Genomic DNA, 19,286 nt, shown 5'->3' on the forward strand with positions numbered 1-19,286 from the left:
TCGGTTGGATGGTGGTCACCTTGGTTGTGTGGTTTTGCTTGCTTTGTGTGTCCCTCTGGTCGTCTTCGCCGTATATGGTGCATCTGCCTCATGTCAACTCATCTCAATCCAATGAGTGGCTTTTGTTGTGGTCGTGCGTGGTGGTTTGTTGCTGGCAACTCGTGTGTTTGAGTGATGATCTGAGATGCATCTCCGACTCCCCTCTCCAACTGGTGGGTGGTTTTGGTTGTGGCCATGTGGTGATTTTTTGTTGACTCGTCGTTTGTTCTAGTGTTGCTTAGGGATGCGTCTCAGGCTCACCTCTCCAACTGGTGGGTGGTTTTGGTTGTGGCCATTTGGTGATTTGTGGTTGACTCGTCGTGTGTTCAAGTGTTGCTTAGGGATGGGTCTCCGGCTCCCTATGGCTCCTCTTCTATGGCTTGGGTGGCGACGCATTGGACAGTTGGCCTGGTCGCTTGGTGATGTTGCTTCTATGCTTGTGCAAGTGGTGTGGCTCAAGGCTTGTGGCAGATTTTCCCATGCGATGTTTGTGTTTCAGTTGCCCTTGTCGTCTTGGTAGTTGAGTGTGGGTCGCCTTGTTTTGCAGTTACATGCCTTGTGGTGTGCCTTTTGCTCTAGTCTATGTTGGGTTTGGTTGTCTTCTACTCAGAGCATCTCTAACAGACCCGTATAATGCCGACCCGCAAAATGCGTATACAGTTCACGGAAAAACGGATGTACGGGCCAGCGAGGGCGGCGGCTGAGCAGACCCCGCAAAGCGGACCCTAAAAAAGGATATTCGTAGATATTCTGCGAATATCCTTTTTGGCGGGTCCGCTTTGTAGGGTCTGCTCGGCCGCCACCCTCGCCGGCCCGTAAATCCGTCATTTGCATTGCAATTTTGTGCATGAAAACATATTTCTTTGCTTCTTTATTTTCTACAAGGGCATTGGATACATCATAATTCACCAAATCTTTGCTAGAATAGTAAGACCAAAAAAACAAGAACCACAATTAGGCATTTTAGAAGATATCCAACTTCCATAACTGCTCCTACTAGTTGGACCAACATCTTCTCCATGCATCCATTGTTGATCTGCGGATTCTTGATCTTGCATTCTTCATTCTTCTTCTTTGACTCTAAAGAAGTAGACGTTGCTTCCCCTCTAGTTTCTTCTCTAATTGCACATGTAGCCGCATCATTAGCCTCAATTCTAGCAACGAGTGCACGAACATCTATTAAGTTTCTTTCTATCAATAAGTCGATGTATTTTTCTTCCCAAAACCAAAATGAGCATCCATCTTCCTACACACATGACCATCTAGATAAGCTATCGAAATTGAATGGAATAGGTTGACAAAGCCAAATGAAAACAAGAACATACCTCGTCGTTTTCGCATTTGAAGAATACCCATCCGGGGTGTTTCGGAGTGCTAGATGTTAGCCGCAGTACTGTCTGCGTGCAGTCGTCGCACTGTATGAGCGGCACCGGCGAGCCGCTGCGTGAGCGCCGAGCCCGGGCGATGGTCGGCCGAGCCCTTGCCGGCAAACCGACGGCGGCGGCTAGAGGACGAACCAGTACCTGCATGCGGCTCTGGGGCTTTGCCGGGGCTGTGCGGGTGCTCCCTGACCAATCCATGGCTTGGCGCAGCCACCGGTGGCCGGAACCGCCAAATCCGGCAGCCGGGACAACCAACCCTGATCTGCAACTTTCCGACCGGCCACGGTACGAGGAAGTGGTGGAGGACAATCTCGGGCGTGCGGCGGCCTGCAGGCGTGATCCCGACAGCTCGTATGGCCGGAATCGTAGGCGGCGGCCAGGCGGCCGGTGGGTGGGGAAAAGCGCGGGCTGAAATGCCCCCCCCCCCCCCACACACCACCACCACCACCAACCGCTACCATTATATACAGGGCACCGACAGGGCGAGGGGGAGAACCCGCGTTTTTGCGGGTTGGGGTGGGAATTTTGCCGCGCCCTGCAAAAATTTTTACGGATCTGACGCGTTTGCAGGGTCTAATCGGGCAGCATTTTTCGCGCGGACCCGTATTTTGGCGGTTATATTGCGGGTCGGGGCATTATACGAGGTCTGCTAGAGATTCTCTCACGGGTGGTCGACTTTCGAGTTGTCGCTCCTTATGTCCTTTTTAGTTTTTTATGTCTGCCATGACTCTAAGGCGTTGTATGGGTCTTGTTTTCTTAAGTGTTGTATCACCTTCTTTCTTACTAATGAATACACATGCAACTCTTCTGAGTGGTTTGGAAAATAGGTTTTCTACGAAGGAATACAAAAGGATTTCGATTCTTAGAAGCTCTTCAATTCACCAGATTCTAAAATTGCTCAAATGGAAAATAAAATAGAGTTGTGGTGTCATGTTCCCTTCTTTTTATTTTACCAATTTTACATAACTGAATTTGCGGCGCTATAAGTTGAATGTTCACTTCAATCGTATATACTGAATTTGCGCCGCTGTGAGTTGTTTGACTTTATTTTATTTAAAAAAATCGCTCGTAGAATTTGACAAGGGTGAACAATTTCCTATAAATTTGAAATATGCATGTGTTTATTTTCTGCAAACAGTCACCTAGAAGTTTCATACATGACAGATCATTCACGTATATGTCCTATTTTACATTTACAAGTTCCTCTGATCCAAAGAAGCCTCCCTTCGCAGATATACATTTCCATTCGGTCCAGCATCTGGGAAGATTTCTAAGTATGTAATCAAACAATATTTGTGGGTTTTGTCTTTAGTCAAATCTCTGGTGAAAATTAATGTGGTGTTCAATCCATTCAAGATGGCGCAACTTTGTAATCCTTTATTTAATCCCCATTCGTGTATTTTCAGAATCTTACGAATCAACAATTTAGGACTGGAACTTTCAGACAGTAATAACAGACATGAATTGGATGGTGACCACTTTATGTTGCTGGTTAAGTGGGCCGGTGGGGGGCAGCAGAGCTCAACACAGGTCCGGTGCAGCCGAGCAGTAGCCGTGGCAGGACGGTTGGGAAACAGCGGTACGTGCGCGATTTCGCATTTCGGTGGAGCGATCTTTGGGCAGATCCGAGCAGAAGAGAGCCATCATTCGTAGCAGTACCAATCCTTCATCTTCCAAACGGAGCAGCAAGGCCCCCAAACCAGAGAACCGGACTCTGCCCTTGGCTCTCCGGATACGGCCGACATGGACGTGATGCCACTTCCGGCTGCTCGCGGAGAGGCCAGCAGACGGGGCAAGCTTTCCATTTTCCTTTTCGACGCTGCCCCGGTCCCTGATGATGCCCAATTACAGGAGCACATATTGCGGATATTATTGCCACGAGCGTGTGCTTCTTTCGCCCGGCAAAACTATCATGGGACAGTGAAAAGCGAGCGTTTTTGTCTGGGAAAGGAAATAAAGAGCCCAGGGGCGCACGAGCTGACATCATAATATAGGAGCAAATTGGATCGGGAAAGGCGACGCAGCTTTACTGCTTTCCGAAAGGCTCCATGGGGAGGAGAACGGGCGAGATCAACCTGGGTAGGCGCGTAACGCAGCAAGCAGCATTCTGGATCGTGATCTTCCGGAAATCTTGCCTTTTCAGGAAGGAGGGCGCGCTGTGGCGATATAGCATGCCAATGTACAGTAGTAGGTAGGTAGTTTGCTGAGAGGGACTTCCACCGAGCGCCCGGTGAAGAATGACTTACGCCGCATCGACGTCGCCGGTGCGTCGTCTGAATGCTGATCGGCGAAGCTTGGCGCAGCGTTGGCGAACGAAGGCAGCTCACTGCTCTGTGAGGAAGCCTCTGTCCTGAAGGCTCTCTTGGCGAGATCCGTGAAGACAAGGAGGACTGGAGGGGCTGTCTCCAAGCAAAGAGGAATCCCTTTTGTGTGCTCTGATTGGCTATAAAGGAGAAAGAGAATGACGGTAGACTAATTTTGGATGGCACCAGATCCTTGCCAGCAAGATTTTATGATTGAATCATTCACTTGTCCCATGCCCCTGATTCAGTTCCAGAAGAGAAAATAACGGAGAGGATTTGGTTTGTCAATGTTTGTGCACGGGTGGACAAAGGTTGGGCTGAGCTAGCCAAAAATTTGGTGTGCAGCCACAAGTTGTGGTCAATGGGTGTGCCAATATCTATTGGTGGTATGGTCATTTTAAGCTCAAAATCCAAACAGCAAGATATGGGTAACAGTTTTTCACTTTGTATAAATTCAGTGTTTCTTTATATTTCCAGCCTTTATGACCAGAGCGCCACAAACAAACGGTAACCCCAGCGATTCAATATGTGGCGTATGATGCAATGATCATCAGACGTCATTGTTTGCTCATCAGCCACGGTCTCATATATCGAAATTTAAGAGTATATCACAGCGTTTGGGAGATACCATTCGGAGTGAAGTACATAAAAAACTACATAAGCCACTAAGCAAAATATTCACTGTTATGATGCGTGTACACTGTACATTACCCAGCTTGAAGAGCAGGCTTACAACAGAAGTTATAGCATCTCAAGGGGCAGACAAACATCATACTACTACATATCAAGTCAAAGTTTGCAGGTTACAAATGTCTCTATTTCAAAACTGCGCAGAGTTAATAGCTAGTTTTGATGTGCTAACAAAATTCGGCGTAAGGCGTGCTACGGTGCCTACGAGAAGGTGTCCTCCCTGTCCCCCTCAGCAACCTCACCCTCCTCGATGTTGCTGAACTCCAGGAAGTGTGTCGGCCTGTGGTCCTCGTGGTAGAAGTCTCGGGGCGTCCCCAGCTTCATGCTGTACTTCATCAATGGGTCGTGCTTGACTCCCATGAAGTTGTAGTTCCAGGGCGCGTTGTCCGGAACCTGGTGGAGACAAACGTGTAGTGAATAATATTTCAAATTTCAAAGGTGGCTGGTTCCGTAGAACAATTGCTTCAGAATATGGGCTTGCTAAGATGAGTGTGTACCATGTAGAACCCGAGGAAGCGGTCACTGAGAAGCATCTGGACCTTCTCGTAGTGAGTTGGGAGATAACCATGTGGGTTGCTCCCATTGTCCTTGTTGCTACGGCCCCACTCATAACCGCTTGGTGTCAATTTGTATGCGGTCAGTGAGCACGATCCTGGGGTGAAGCTGCATGTCAAAATGATGCACTTCTCACCATCCCACTGCTTGTTGTTCTCCAAAATCTTAGCATGCGATGTCAAGTCCTGCAAGGCACAACAGAACGAACAGTTCAGTATTTGAGACTCTGGATCATGCGCTAAAGAGGCTCTCCATTAAAGAATGTGCAAGAAACAACAGAATACAGTTCAGTAGTGAGAGACTGGATCACACGCAATAAAGGAATATACTATTGAATGTGCCAACAACAGAACCAACAATTTAGGACTGAAACTTTCAAGGAGAATAACAAACTCACTATTATAAAATGTGCAAGAAAGCTATTTGCTGCTATAATAGTGTTCCAAATCACCCATAAATTCTAGCCATCTGGTTGCATGTTTAACAAAATATGTACATCCCTTTTTTAAGCAGCTGGCCCCCAACACCATTTCAGTTTACCACTCCCACTAATTAATCTAAACCCATCCACTTGGTACACTTCCCATTGATTAGTCCCCAACATATCGCTTTGGTAGCCTATGAAGGAAGTCCATCTGTCCATCCACTCACCGATGTAATGCATGATTGACCCTAGATGACCTTGCTAGATGAGGTATATGTACTAGCTAAATCAATTAAATTATGAATGCGTAGTGTTGGCTCTATACTCATATGCACAACTTCAAGATTTAAATTGCCCCTTAGCTAATTCATCCTATTCTAGGTACATCCATTTGCTGCTCCAGCCAAGCGAGTTTGGCCTGCGTCTGTCCACTCGCATCCCTGTGCCGCGGAGGAGCCCCTTTTCTCGAAGATAAGATACAGATGAATAACCATTTAGTTACATTTGTGTTTGAATCTGTTGATGCCGTTGATCATATGGAACTACTTCTCTTTCTTTAAGTTGTGTGTTAATTGCATAATACTACTGTTTATTTAAGTTGTGTTATTAATTAATTGCATAGCAATGTAATTTTGGTGAAGTTGTTTCTTTCAGGATATATCCATAAATAAGGCTATCGGTGGTCACGAGAATAGATGGCACTGTAATTTTCTTGAACCTGCTTTGTTGGGAAGAAGAAGTTAGTGTGCACGAAATTTTTGGCAACAATAATTATTCTCTTCAGTCTAATTCACATCTAAAGTTGTAAACAAATATCCTGCAGCAATGTGTAGGGTCTCAGCCTAGTACATGTGTATGTATTGTGCAACATGGGTACAGAAGGTTAAATTTTGTGTTGTATGTAAACAAATTTTGTATCGTATTTTGTGTCAGAGGATGGGTGAAACCCATTTGAGTGAGAGTAGTACTAGGATGGGTGACCTCCTGGGAAGTCCTCGTGAAAGGGTTTCATATCTAAGGGTTGTGATAGGCTTGGCGAGCCAACGTAAAAACTAGCCAGTCCTTTGGGTATGAAACCCATTTGGGCGAGAGTAGTACTAGGATGGGTGACCTCCTGGGAAGTCCTCGTGAAATGGTTTCATATCTAGCCTACCCCAACTTGTTTGGGACAAAAGGCTTAGTAAGCAAGCATTTTGTGTCAGAGGAGAATTTAAGTTCTTATTGTTCTTATATGGATTACGGATGAGATTCCATAGATAGAGACAGTGGACACAACATATCTGATATTCAGCTATTCCATTCCAGATAAGAATCATACAGTTGGATTTCAAGGTAGAAATTGTAGGAAACAAACCTGAGGCGATAGCTGAGGAGCTTCATTCGGCTGGGTATGCATCCATCCCAATGGCTCCAAGTCCGCGAGGAACTCATGCTCTGGTAGATTCGCTGGGAGAGTCACCATCTGGTGAGTTCCATGCTGTGGGGGAATGGATATGCATCTAATCTCCTTGACTTGGGGATTATCCTGTGGACTCAGTCCATACAGGAAACCTGCAACCTGTGTCCGTAGATCTGATATGCATATGAACTTCTTCAATATATTCTTGGGCATGATGTAAGTATAGCCAGTCTCCTGTACACAGAATACACACGGTCAGTAAGCATTCAGCAGTCATTAGTTGGGAATTCTATGGGTAAATCGAGGAGAGAGAGGTTGCTGTACTGGCCTTTATATCATCTGAGTTAACATAAATGTGGTTGACACGGAGATATAAGTTTGTAGCAGAGATGGCCCTGACACGCCAGTCTGTTTTCGATGCAAATGCTGCTTGCTCGTATGGACTGGTTGTCGTGATAATGAGTTCATCGCCATGCACATTGGTTGTCCTTGTTGTAACTGCATTTAACTGAGGTGTCTCTCGGGACTGCAAATTCAAGTAAATACATGTGAGAAAATTGACATGATTAGCTATGCATAGAAACTAGAAACAAAGCCTATTACAATTTTTTACCTGTTTCTCAATCTCAGCTATCTGTTGCCTCTGCTGTGATGGTGGGGCTATTTCAGCACCAAGTATTATATCACGAATCTCAGATTGTGTAAGTGCAGAAGTATTAACGTTGTTTTTCTTTGCATAATCAGAAAGAATGAGATCCCTGAGCGCACATTCGACCTTGAGCCACTGCTCATCAGTCAAACTTGGCCAGATATGATGTGGTTCCGTAACAATTGTCTTGTCAGGCTTCAGTAACATCTTAGCCTTCTCGTTATTGACATGTAGTGCTCGCAATATAAGCACAAGACGAGAGAATGCAGTGTAGGATGAGATACTTTTCAGCCAATCATCGTATATGTTATAAAGAACCATCTGAGGTTCTGTAGCCTTGAGAATAAGATCACCGAATTTCTCAATCTTCAAGCAAGCTTGGAATGGCAGCTGCAACTCACTACCCTTAATAACAATGTTAGGGAAGTCAAGCAGATGGACTTCCAACGGATCCAACATACCCTTCCTTGTCACAATAATTTGCTTTGGCTGCTCTTCCACAGGAAGAGATCGAACTAAGGCAGCAACCTCCTCAGCTGTTTTCCACTTAGCCAGCTGCCCTAGACGCTTTTGTCCTGCCCATACACTTGTGTGGATGACCTGCAGATTATAATCCATTTTCATATAAGTCTTCCAGATTGTGATATGGCACAGTTATGCCATTACTACAGCAAAACTAGAATTAAAAGCAAAAGAAAAGGAACAAACCTTCAGAAATAGTTGACCAGTCCTTGGATTGAAAATAAAGATTGCACCATTTATTGGTTTGGTGGTCAGGTTACCCTCGAAGGTTTTGTGAATGGTAACACGATAGACATTTGTGTCATCCACAAACCATATGATTTGGTTGCTGAATATCTCTCCATAGTTCTGTGAAGACAGATATGGCTCAGTGGGTTCAGATGAATACAACTGGAGACCCTTCCTTATTCGCTCCCTCAGCACGTACAGGGCAGGATTTGACTGTAAAAAAAGCACGGCATTTATATAAGACATCTACCACAAGAGAGATATGCCAACAGCAGCTATATTTGTTACAGTTAACATGATTATTACCTTCATGATCTTGTTCATTGCTTGCTGGAGGAGAGGCTTTGACCCAGGGAACCAGTTACCGAAAGCAGAGTGCAGATTATATGCTAGATCAAGTCCAATCATCACCCCTGCAAGAAATATTAATCAACATTAACTACAGACGATTCATGCTAGGCAAGAAATTGGCAGTTCATGGATACTCAAAATCATACCAGTCGGAGAAGGGTAGATGGACATATTATCTGTTGTATAATCCATAAATTTAGCCCTTGTGTAACGTTCTATGTCATGTGAGTCGTAGTCTCCCCATCGTAATTGCACATCAATCCAATACTTGTTACTTGCTTTCTGATCGAAGACATCCTTTGACTCAGAAACTAAGCTTGGTTTAGACATCTGCCACCTGTGTGCAGCAAAAAGGAGGACATCTGCACAGGAACTGTTCATCTTGTAACTCTTCCTGGGATGTATTGTTTCTTTCTGTACTGTCTCAATCTCCAACGCATCCAACTCCTGATCCAGAACTTGGCAAAGATCCATAACAACACTTTCATGGACCTTCTGCCAAAGATGTGCACGGAAAATCTGGATCAGAGAGATTTTCAGGGTCGGAATTTTACCATGCATGAATATCCCTGTCAGATCTAGCTGAACCTGGAAACCAACATATACATTTGCACGATTAATGGTTGGTGACCACCAAAGGGTAAATCTTCTATTGGGGATCTGGTTAAGCCCAGAACGCTGCGCATTTGTCAGTTTTTTGTACTTCATTGATTCCTCAAAACCTGAAGCCTTCTCCCAGAACAGACCCTCCCAGGTAGGGAAATATGTTCCTTTAAATAAGGTATGTTCCAGGATACCTTCCACACCTCCGAGTGCTTGGATGACGTCAGTTCTGTAGTTGTTTAAGTTCCATAGCTTTCCATCATGCCGCTGATGTGTCCACCAGAATGGGTTTTGTTTCAGCACTTGATACTGCTTGAAGTCTGTTCTGACCCTCCATCCTTTGTCATATGCCAAAGTGTGGCGGTCTTTTTGGAAAAGCGTGTTGATACGAGGTATACCTCTATCCCAGGAATCTTCCAGATCCTCCAGTGTTAAGCGTCTGTTCTGTGATTGTGCTTCCTGCCTCTTCAAAGCATATTCAGCCCACACGCGCTGTGAATCAATGAACTCACTCTCCCATGGTTGGATGTAGCGATACAAGTTAGGGATAAGCTGATCCTCTTCATGACTCATACCACTTCGAAAATGCGTCACACCAACATCTGTCTGTTTGCTATACCTGAGATCACTCTGTGGTATCAAAATGTGACCCATTGACAACATGCCCAGACCTCCAATTTCCTTCGGTGTATAAAAAATAACTGGTGGAAACCTGCTAGGCATCTTTGAGTTCAGGCCAATCTTTATACGAGTCTGGATTTTGTTTTCACATTTTACAAGCAGATCCAATAGTTCCTGTGTATGAACAGTGGCTTCACGGAAATATGTCATGAGGCCAATGAGAGCAGTGTTCCACTTGTTAACTATCTTGGTAAATGTTGTTGACCCTGATGACATAAGGATTTGCCTGACACGGTTCTCAAACACTTTCATGTGTTCATCATCAACCCTCAAAAATGCAATGGCTGTCCTCTCCTTTGTCTGCTCATTCTGTAAATTCCATACACCATCTTTTGTGTTGCTGAATGCCTCCTGAGTCATACGTATCTTTGGCAGAATACGGACCTCGAACCCAGACATGCTAAAGAGCAGGTTTGGGTTATCCTTGCTGTACACAGAAACGAAGCCATTCTCCCATTCTAATGTAGTAATGCTCCTTGGAAGGCGGTTCTTCATATCCCAAAATACACTTCTTCCAAGATTTACATCATGCTTCATGAGCCTCATTCTTGCATCCCTAGGCCAACATTTCTTGTTATTGTAACCGACCATGTTCTCATTGTTAGGATCAGGATGCTCTGTCAAGTAACGTTGAATTAAATCCCTTGCCTCTTCATGAGTGAATCGGAACATTATATGCACCTTGTCAATATATCGAGAATAGAGCCTGATGGGATGCCTTGTCTCAACTTTTGTGTCAGTATATGTAAGGAACTCATTTGGCATTTGTGGTGGCCCTGCAATCTCACTAGCTCGAGTTAAACCAAGAAGCAGGAGATCCAGCACCAACCCGTAGTATTGCACAACAAAGGATGCAAACTGAAGACCTCGAATAAGACCATAAGAATTTGTGTGACTCATATCCTTATAAGACAACACAACATTGTTCTTTGCAGTGACATAGTCAGCAATGTTATGGTCCAGGACCAACCGTAGAAGCCTGTTCAACAGAGTCAGATCAATTTTTTCAAAGAACTTCTCAAATTTTGTCTGCAGCATCACAACACACTGCCCATCGCTCGTGTCCCATATGTCCTGCAAATTGTTTATACCTTGGCACCATTTGTAAACAAGTAGAGGAGGTGGCTCTGAATCAGCAGGCTTTACCCAGTTTGGGAAGAGGTGGCGCTTGTCCCCCTCATACCACAAGTATTGGTCAAGGTATGCATCAGTAATTTTCTCAAGAGGCTCAATTTCATATACCGGGATCAAGTAGCTATACAGATCCATAAACTCAATGCCAACTTCCTTAAAAGCACGCTGAGTAAGAAGATGCCGTTTTATCCTAGACAAAGCTTCATGCGGATTATCATATGCTTGTTCAATTAAACCCAGTTCCTCTCTTTGCAGTTGATTTAACCTTACAGCCACACTATAAGACTCTTTTAGTCTTTCCAGTGCCAGTATAAGAAGTTTGGTATCATGCTTGTATGAGAGTGGAGGAAAAGGGATCGGTGAGAACTTTCTTGATTCGAGCCAATGAACTGTGGTTGTATAAATAGCAACTGCCTCTTCAGGTGTCACATATGGCCCATCTTTCAAGTAATTGTGCTGCCTCTCTTGTTCTGCCTTCAGCCACAGACGTGTTAACCTTCCAAGATTTTTGCGGCAGACAGTCTTGTCAACTGTAGCACCACGCCGGATACGCTCACGGTTGTAGTGAGCGACATTTGTCCACCAATCAGCCTTGGACTTCACATAACGAAGTATCATATTTTCAATAGGAACCGGCAGGCCAGGGACCTTCCAGGGGATGTTTGCCTTCCAGCAGCGCCATGCCTCACTAAGATGCTGTAGTATAGTCCGGGCCTTGTTTTGCTTGATGCCCTCTGGCATAGCATCAAGGACATCATGCATAACTGCAGCTCGAAGCTCCAGGTCGAAGTGTGACTCAACACGTTGCTTGGTTACTGTTTTAGCAACTCCTTTTGAATGGCGACCTTCAAACTGCCTGGCCAGCAAATTACCTAACCACCTTTCAAGCAACGGTACAATACCACGAAGGAAAAACAGCCACACTCTCCACATTGGAGCCCAAAATCCACAGCCAGGTCCTTTTCCAACAGGACCAGTGTTAAAACGATAATATATCAAGTGTTTCAGATCTTTGCACATCCTAATTTGCCGCATCAGACGATACTTGTATCTGTACATACCAGTCAACTGACCAACATGGGAGAATATGTATTGCAAACCATCGGCCAACTGAAAGGCATCAACATTTCCCAAGCGAAATTGGATGTTTGCATCAACAACTAGCTTAGTAAGTCGCAAAATCTCACGGCACAAGTGGAATGCATTTCCAAAACGAGATTTCTTTCTCTCCTTTGTTGTGAGAGTCTTCACAGGCTTCAAGTTGAAATTGTAGTCTAAATGAAGATAGTTAAGATTCTTCCTGTGAATCAACAAGTTTAGCATGTTGTAGCCCTGCTTGCAAACTTGCAACCCAGCTTCTGCCCAGTCAAGCTCTGTAGTTTGAAAGAACTTTGTTGCTTGCAGAGAACGGAACAGATGTTTCTTCTTCTGTGCTTTAGGCGGCCTATGGTGTAGCTCATTGAGCACATAGCACTTCAGCAGCTTCTGGTAGCTCACCCGGACTTTAACTGGATATGCTGGTGGGCTGCAAAACAGATATCGACGGAATCATGAGCAAAAAATATACTACAGAGGAAACTATGTGAAGACAGTGTTAAACTCACTGCAGTACTCACCAGTGCTCTTTGAACCACTCAGATACAAGAGGAATGTCCTCAGCACGGCGTGTTCTACCAGATCTCATGTTAAAAGGCTTTGGGGCAAAGAGTAATGAAATGCCGGCAGCTGTCGTATCAGTGTAGAGTGGAGTTTCTTTCAAAAGAGGGTCCACTCCATCGGGAAGACTAAAGTCGTCTTCATCTTCCTCTTCACTTGCTTTCTTCTCACAGCGATCAATCTTGCTGGTTGAAGTGATTGGATTTATCAGAGGATCATAGTAAAATGCAGGTAAATCTGGATCCTCTGTCTTGATATACATTATCATAGGAGTATGATATATGCAAAGTCTCACTTTCCTTGGCCTGTTATTGTACAAGTGTGGGAACGCAATTCTGTATTCAGTCCGAAGTGGTTGACGGATGATGAGTTTGTTGATATCATTAAACTCATTCCAGTCCTCATCCCCTTTCTCCATATCACGGTAGAGTGGCTCAAATTTTGGACCTCCTGATGAGAATGAAAAATTAACATCAGTGCATGATAAGAAAACCTGCAATGTAGAAGAAAATGTTTTCCTGTTTTGATAAAGCATAAGAAAATATATTTGCAGGAAATACAAGTTCTGGTTGCTCATGTTTTCACAAAGCCTTGCCAATAGTTAGATACCAAGTGGGAGAAATTTTGATTTAACCAGCAACCAAAAGCTACAACTACTATGCTAGTCGACTTGCCGTGGCAGTATTTTTTAGCTTGATGCATCAAACATAGCTTAGAAAAGAAAAGACAAATATGATTACCTGGGATACACATGTTAAGTGCTTTGGCAGTAAAGAAAGACTCCATGTCAAACAAATAGAAATAATTCCGGTCAATCAAGTCTGACAAAAGTTGACCAGCCAGGCGATAGAGTGTTGCCATGATGGGAAGAGATAGATGCCATTTCCTGTAACTGGGGCCGTTTATAAGCTTAGTCTTCACCAGAGGCTTGTGATCATAAAACCATTTATACACAGCTCCATCTTCCTCTGGGTCCAACTCCAATTGTATAGCCTCCAACGGTTCAACATCCAACAAATTATCAGCATAATCCAGTGGAGGTTCCTCGTCATCAAATGGAGGAAAGCGCATTCTTTTGAAATGCCGCCTATCTCTCTTCTCCCTTCGCATCATGATCCACATTGAGCCCCACTGTGGAAAGCGCATTATAAGAGATACATTTTTAGCAAGTAACAGGGTGAAAAATAAATATAAAATAAAAAGAATGGAGTGTTGAACATGGAAGAAGAATGAATCTAGATCATCACCTGCGCCAGGTAAATGGGCTCAACTACCCACGGGATCTCATTTACGAAGGTTATGGCACCGGTGATATGGTACAAGATCTTAACATCCCGAACCTGAAAACAAGAGTCTATTATTATATGGCCATGGAACAGGTAGTCTTGGCAACAAGAAGACACTAATGTTCATATAATACACAACGAAAGGATGTACCTGTTCCCAGGGCATCGGCATATTCTCCAGTAGTTTGTAAACGGCATGAGGTACAAACTTGAGTGCTCCAAGATAAACACGCTTGTCATGCCTGTACTTCTTCGAAGACATGTCCCCATGGTCCCTGCTCAACAAAACAATGATGTATAAATTTACTGAAACAGAAGCAGATCTTCAATCTATGGCACGAGAAGGCTTCAAAATTGATTGTGTTGTGCATATGACAAAGTGCAAACTCTCAATTCTTCAAGTTATCATGAACTCATTCCAGGTCGTGGTTTGCATCTCTGGTGGCGTGTGTGTTAAGCATAGAAAGAATGGCCATGTATATGCTCAGAACAGAAAGAGTGTCCATGTATTTGTTCAGTAGTATGCTCAGAAGTCAGAACAGACAGATTGACCAGGGTGGAGGGGATTAACTACATAGCACATCCTGAAGCAACCAGAAACCTCTAGTTAATATCCCTGCAACTTATGATCACATGAAAGCCAACTAGACCCAGCTACAAAGCTTCACAGACCAAGAGCTATAGCAACTAGCAAACTGAAAAAAGAAAACCATAACTAATCGACATATCTATCATCCTGACTCCTGGAATTTAGAGTTGAAGCAACTAGCAAATTATAAATGTTCACCATAACTAGAGGATGAAAATATAAAAAATATCATGAATTCTAATTTCCAGGATCTAGAGAGTCAAAGGCAACAATCTTATGCCTAATTGCAGTGACCACAAATCGTAAGCAGAAATCAGCAACAAACACATGATGCCGAGCAGAAAATAACACAGGTAAATCCAAACCTAAACATTATCGAATCACAGTTATAACCAAAAAACCCACGCGTAACATCAAACTATATGATCGCGCCATCACTAACTTCAGTCAAGACTGCTATCACAGCCATGCCACTAGTTCAAAGCTATGCACGGGTACGGGACAACCTAAGATCATAGGCATTACAGCGCGAGATGAGCCACGAGGGACCCAAAATCTAGCCACGAGCAGTACAGGGTGCCCGAAACATCCGAGGGCGGCGCGGGCCTGGACATTGTACCTGATGATTTTTCGCACGTGCTCGGGGGGCATGTCCTCCTTCTGCGCCTCGACAAAGCCGAACTTGCGCTTGTCGCCGTAGCGCTTGGAGTTGAGCTGGTGCCACTTGCGGGCCTTCTCCACGAGCTGCGCCTCGAGCTCTGCCGGCGTGAGCGGCTGGCCTGCCTGCGGCGGCGCGGCGGACTGCGGGGGAGGGGCCGGAACAGCGCCGACCGTGCCCGGAGGAGGAGGCGCGGCCGCCATCGGCGGCGGCGGCGGCGCGCCGTTCCACATCGGCGGCGATGAGGGACGCGGCAGCCTCCGCTGCTGCTGCTGCTAGGGTTTAAGGTCTCGAGTGAGTCGGGTGGGGTTCCGGGTTCGACCTCCCGTGGGGTCGGGAGGAATAGAATGGAGGGCCAACAAGAGGGAGATGGGCTAATTTGTAAAATAAGAGAACCTCGAGGAGGGCGGCGTTTTGGTGCATCTCGACTCGTCCATAAACATTAAAGTTGAAAAAGATAGAAAAAAAAATCTAAATTCAAAACATATTTGGCATACATATGATATGCTCCCGTGCACTAGCGCAAAAATTCATGAACAGATGATATTGAAGCAGTTTTATACAAACAAAATTGGCTCCCAGATAAACTTTGTAAAAGGAATTTGGAGACTCTTTTTTCTAGAGTTCCTTCAATGTTATTTTACCACGAAACTTCGCACACTCCTACAGCACTTGAGTGTCTTGGATGCCAAAAAAATGAATGTTTTTGCTAGTTTTTTGGATTACCACGTCTCTTCTTTTTTTGATATGAAATAGGAGCATCTGTAACCCTTCCTAACAAAAATTAACCCCAAAAATGGTTCCCTTTAAGAGTCACACTATCTAGCTTTTTCATAAACTTTTTGACTCCCTAAATTTAACTAGCTAAGTTTAGAGAAGAACAGATTATGGTGATATTACTCCCTTTATCCTCTCACCCAAAAGTGGCAGGAAGTTTGCTTCCCCAACTGCCACCTAACGTTTACCGTCCAAGTCATCATGCCACCCGCATCACCAAATTATCGGCCACGCTGCCTCCTAGGCCTGCAAGAGTGCATTGTGTCTCAATCCATGTTTTGGTATTGATGGCAATAGGATTAGTGGGACCTAATATCGTTTGTCAAGATTATCTCAGGACATTGGACTCTCGGTGTGGTGACCCCCTATTTAAAAAGGGGAAAAGGCGGTGGTTCCCGAAGACTCAAAAGTTTTTTGGTTTATTTGAAGAGTGGTCACAGTGTTGAGAGTGTTAGGGAGTTTCATCCAAATCATATATATAGCCTTCTGAAAGGACGTGGATGTCACCTAAAGGGGGTGAATAGGCGATTTAAAAAATAATTACGACTTAGTTTGAATAAATACGGAATAAAACTAGCATTTTAATTTATCAAGCTCAAAACCTAAATAAGCTAGGCCCAACTATGTGCATCAACAACTTATGTTAAACAAGAGATAAACAACTATGTGATAGCAAGCACGATGGCTATCATAAAGTAAGGGCATAACTAAAGGGCTCATGTAAGAGGTAACTGAGGCACGCGGAGACGATGATGTATCCCAAAGTCCACACCCTTGTGGATGCAATCTCTGTTGGAGCTGTGTGGACAAACAATGCTCCGCAAACACCGCAATGGATCACCGTATTCTCCACGCCCTCGCGTAATCCAAGGTGCCACGAATCCACTAAGGTGCCCTAGAGATCCTTGAGGGCGGTCACCAAACCCATACAAATTGCCCGGGACCATCTCCACAACTTAATTGGAGGCTTCTGAATCTTGCCCGAAGCTTTACACCACAATGATTGAGCTTTGAGACAGCACCAACCGTACTAAGTAGAAATACTACTTGTACATCCAAACCCTCCCTAAAAGCCCAGTTTCTTGTCATAAGAGTCCACCATATGCACCTATGGACAGTGGCGGAGCCAAAACTTTTATGAAGCCCGGGCAACTTAAGCCTGAATGTCTAACATGCAAATCAAAAATCCGGTATTCGGGTAGACAATATATAATATAGCATCAAACTTGCAAAGCACAAATCCACATAAAAATTGAAGTGAAATAAAAACATAACAGTCACACAAATGTAATTTTAAAGTGAACTAATATATCAATATTCCATTTCATAGAGCCAATGGAGTTGAGACTTAACAACAAAGGTCACAGAATCAGGACATGCATAGAGTGAATCAGTCACACTAGCCATCTTGCCAACAAGATTCGTAACCGTCCAAATCTCTATCGACACGTCGTAGAAGACACTACAAGATAAGAAAATAGATTTGTTATTCACAAAAATTCAGTTTTGTGATTTGTTAGTATATTCAAAACAAAGAGCCTGTAACAATACAAAAGTTAAGATGGAACATGCCAATAGTGTGCTATAGAAAAGTACGAGGCAAATGTCCTTTCCGAGACTTCATTGTTGTAAATGTTCGAATAATGTCCTTATCATCAACTGACTTGAATAACTCTCGCTCGGTGTAACATATCATCAAGTCGTTGAACCATTCATTGTTGATATTGCTACGCAATTTATTCTTGATAATCTCCATTGCTGAAAATGCTCTCTCAACAGATGTGGTTGATACCGGCAATATCAAAGCCAACTCAATAAATTTGTATACCAATGGGAATACCAAAATTTTCTCAGTTTCAACCATCTTCACGGCCAAACTTTGAACATCATCACAGTTAGAAGAAGAAGCATGCCTTTTCACTTGACTTATATAAGTGAGGAGCTGCTCTCTTATTATTCCACGATCATCATTTGCGAAGTCTTCATGATAAATTTCAGCAAGACGAGCAAGCTTATCAACATTAAACTTGGAGAAAGAGTCCTTGGGGTCAAGACATGAGAAGCAATCAAGCACACAATTAGCTTCTTCACTAAAGCGGTGATCCATCTCCACACATATTTTGTCAATAGCAACATAAAAAATCTTAATGGTGAAGATTAGTGATAGTCCTCCCTTCTCTCCTTGAACGACCACGAACTGTTATTACTTCGTCCATATCTGGTACTAGAATACTATTAGCGCCACAAAATTCTTGGACATCACCAAATAAATTATCCCAATCACTCTCTCTTAATGTTGTCAACCGAGCTTACAGTTTCTATAGACTTAATCTATCATCAATTCGTCATGATCATCCCCAATCAAAAGTTCCTAAATAAGCTACAAGTACATCAATCTCTAGCTCAGATCAGTTATTTAGTAAGTAATCTTACCGAAGGTTGAACCGTCGAAGCCTTGAAGGAAACTAGGAAAGGAACTGCCTCAGCCCGCTTGAGAGGGAGGAGCCATGGAGGGGATGAGTACTGACCCCTGCTGCCAGCTCGCCGTCGACCTGCCGCCAACTTCTGCTCGGCCAGCCCCAGATCATGCGCTCGCCGCCTCGCCTTCAAGTCCCCGCTTTGCCTTCAAGTCCCTGCCGCCCTGCGCCGCTCAATTGGAGAAAATGAAACGACTACGCGAAAACTGTCTGGAATTCTGGAGCGATCGATGGTATTCCTTCTTGTCTCATAGGCTGGAGTGAAGGGATCGATTGTATTCCCTCTTGTATTGTGGGCTGGAGCGATGGGTTCTTGTAAATCATTATTAACCAAGATTGGTTGTGAGGTGTGAAGGAGGCCAAATCCAGTTTTGCCCGGGTAAATACACTCGTTGACGAGCTGTTTTACGCCTTGTGGTACAGCCACCGTTGCCGTCCGAGTGGCAGCGAGCCCGGGCAATTGCCCAAGGTTGCTGGGCGCTCCCTCCGCCACTGCCTATGGATTGAATAAGATCCTTCAAGTAAGTTGTCATCGGTGCAAAAAAGCAATAAAAATTGCTCCTGAATATGTATGATCTTTTATTGTAAGGGAAAATAAGCTTTCTACAAACTTGTGATGGTAAAGAAATAAAAGCGACAGAGTGCATAATAAAGGTTGTTATCACAAGGGGCAACATAGAGTGACGTTACTTTACATTAAGAGCTTGCACATCCAAATGAAAAAAGTGCATGACAACCTCTGCTTCCCTCTACGAAGGGTCTATTGCTACTTCTTGAGCTTGTGTTGGTTTTTCCCTTGAAGAGGAAAGGGTGATGCAGCACTGTAGAGGTAAGTATTTCCCTCAGTTAAGAACCAAGGTATCAATCCAGTAGGAGAAACGCG

At 44.1% G+C, this 19,286-nt stretch overlaps 1 protein-coding gene and 1 long non-coding RNA gene across 2 annotated transcripts; both read right to left on the reverse strand.

The window, feature by feature from the left end:
- Positions 1–4,361: 4,361 nt before the first annotated feature.
- LOC109763000 (pre-mRNA-processing-splicing factor 8A) lies at positions 4,362–15,506 on the reverse strand. Its single transcript, XM_020321873.4, has 13 exons — positions 15,111–15,506; positions 14,054–14,177; positions 13,864–13,956; positions 13,357–13,747; positions 12,577–13,066; positions 8,689–12,485; positions 8,498–8,604; positions 8,150–8,404; positions 7,406–8,041; positions 7,121–7,318; positions 6,748–7,026; positions 4,912–5,154; positions 4,362–4,807 (listed from the first exon to the last, which is right to left on the reverse strand). Exons 1-13 carry the CDS (start codon positions 15,380–15,382, stop codon positions 4,616–4,618), a joined length of 7,077 nt encoding a protein of 2,358 aa, XP_020177462.1. The 5' UTR covers positions 15,383–15,506; the 3' UTR covers positions 4,362–4,615.
- Positions 15,507–17,135: 1,629 nt separating this feature from the next.
- Positions 17,136–18,754, reverse strand: LOC141022380 (uncharacterized). Its single transcript, XR_012183671.1, has 3 exons — positions 18,360–18,754; positions 17,499–17,967; positions 17,136–17,388 (listed from the first exon to the last, which is right to left on the reverse strand). It is a non-coding gene; the product is annotated as an uncharacterized lncRNA (long non-coding RNA).
- Between the last annotated feature and the right edge of the window lie 532 nt (positions 18,755–19,286).

Source organism: Aegilops tauschii, chromosome 5 (genome assembly GCF_002575655.3).
Source record: "Aegilops tauschii subsp. strangulata cultivar AL8/78 chromosome 5, Aet v6.0, whole genome shotgun sequence".
In the NCBI taxonomy this organism is placed as follows: Eukaryota; Viridiplantae; Streptophyta; class Magnoliopsida; order Poales; family Poaceae; genus Aegilops; species Aegilops tauschii.

Bases quoted from the DNA above. Each gene is read 5' to 3' on its own strand.
- LOC109763000 (XM_020321873.4), bottom strand. From the start codon at position 15,382: ATGTGGAACGGCGCGCCGCCGCCGCCGCCGATGGCGGCCGCGCCTCCT. The intron at 8,605-8,688 runs GTATGATTTTGA...TATTTCTTGCAG, and splicing joins CATCTACCCTTCTCCGACTG to GGGTGATGATTGGACTTGAT. The intron at 4,808-4,911 runs GTACACACTCAT...TGTCTCCACCAG, and splicing joins GCTTCCTCGGGTTCTACATG to GTTCCGGACAACGCGCCCTG.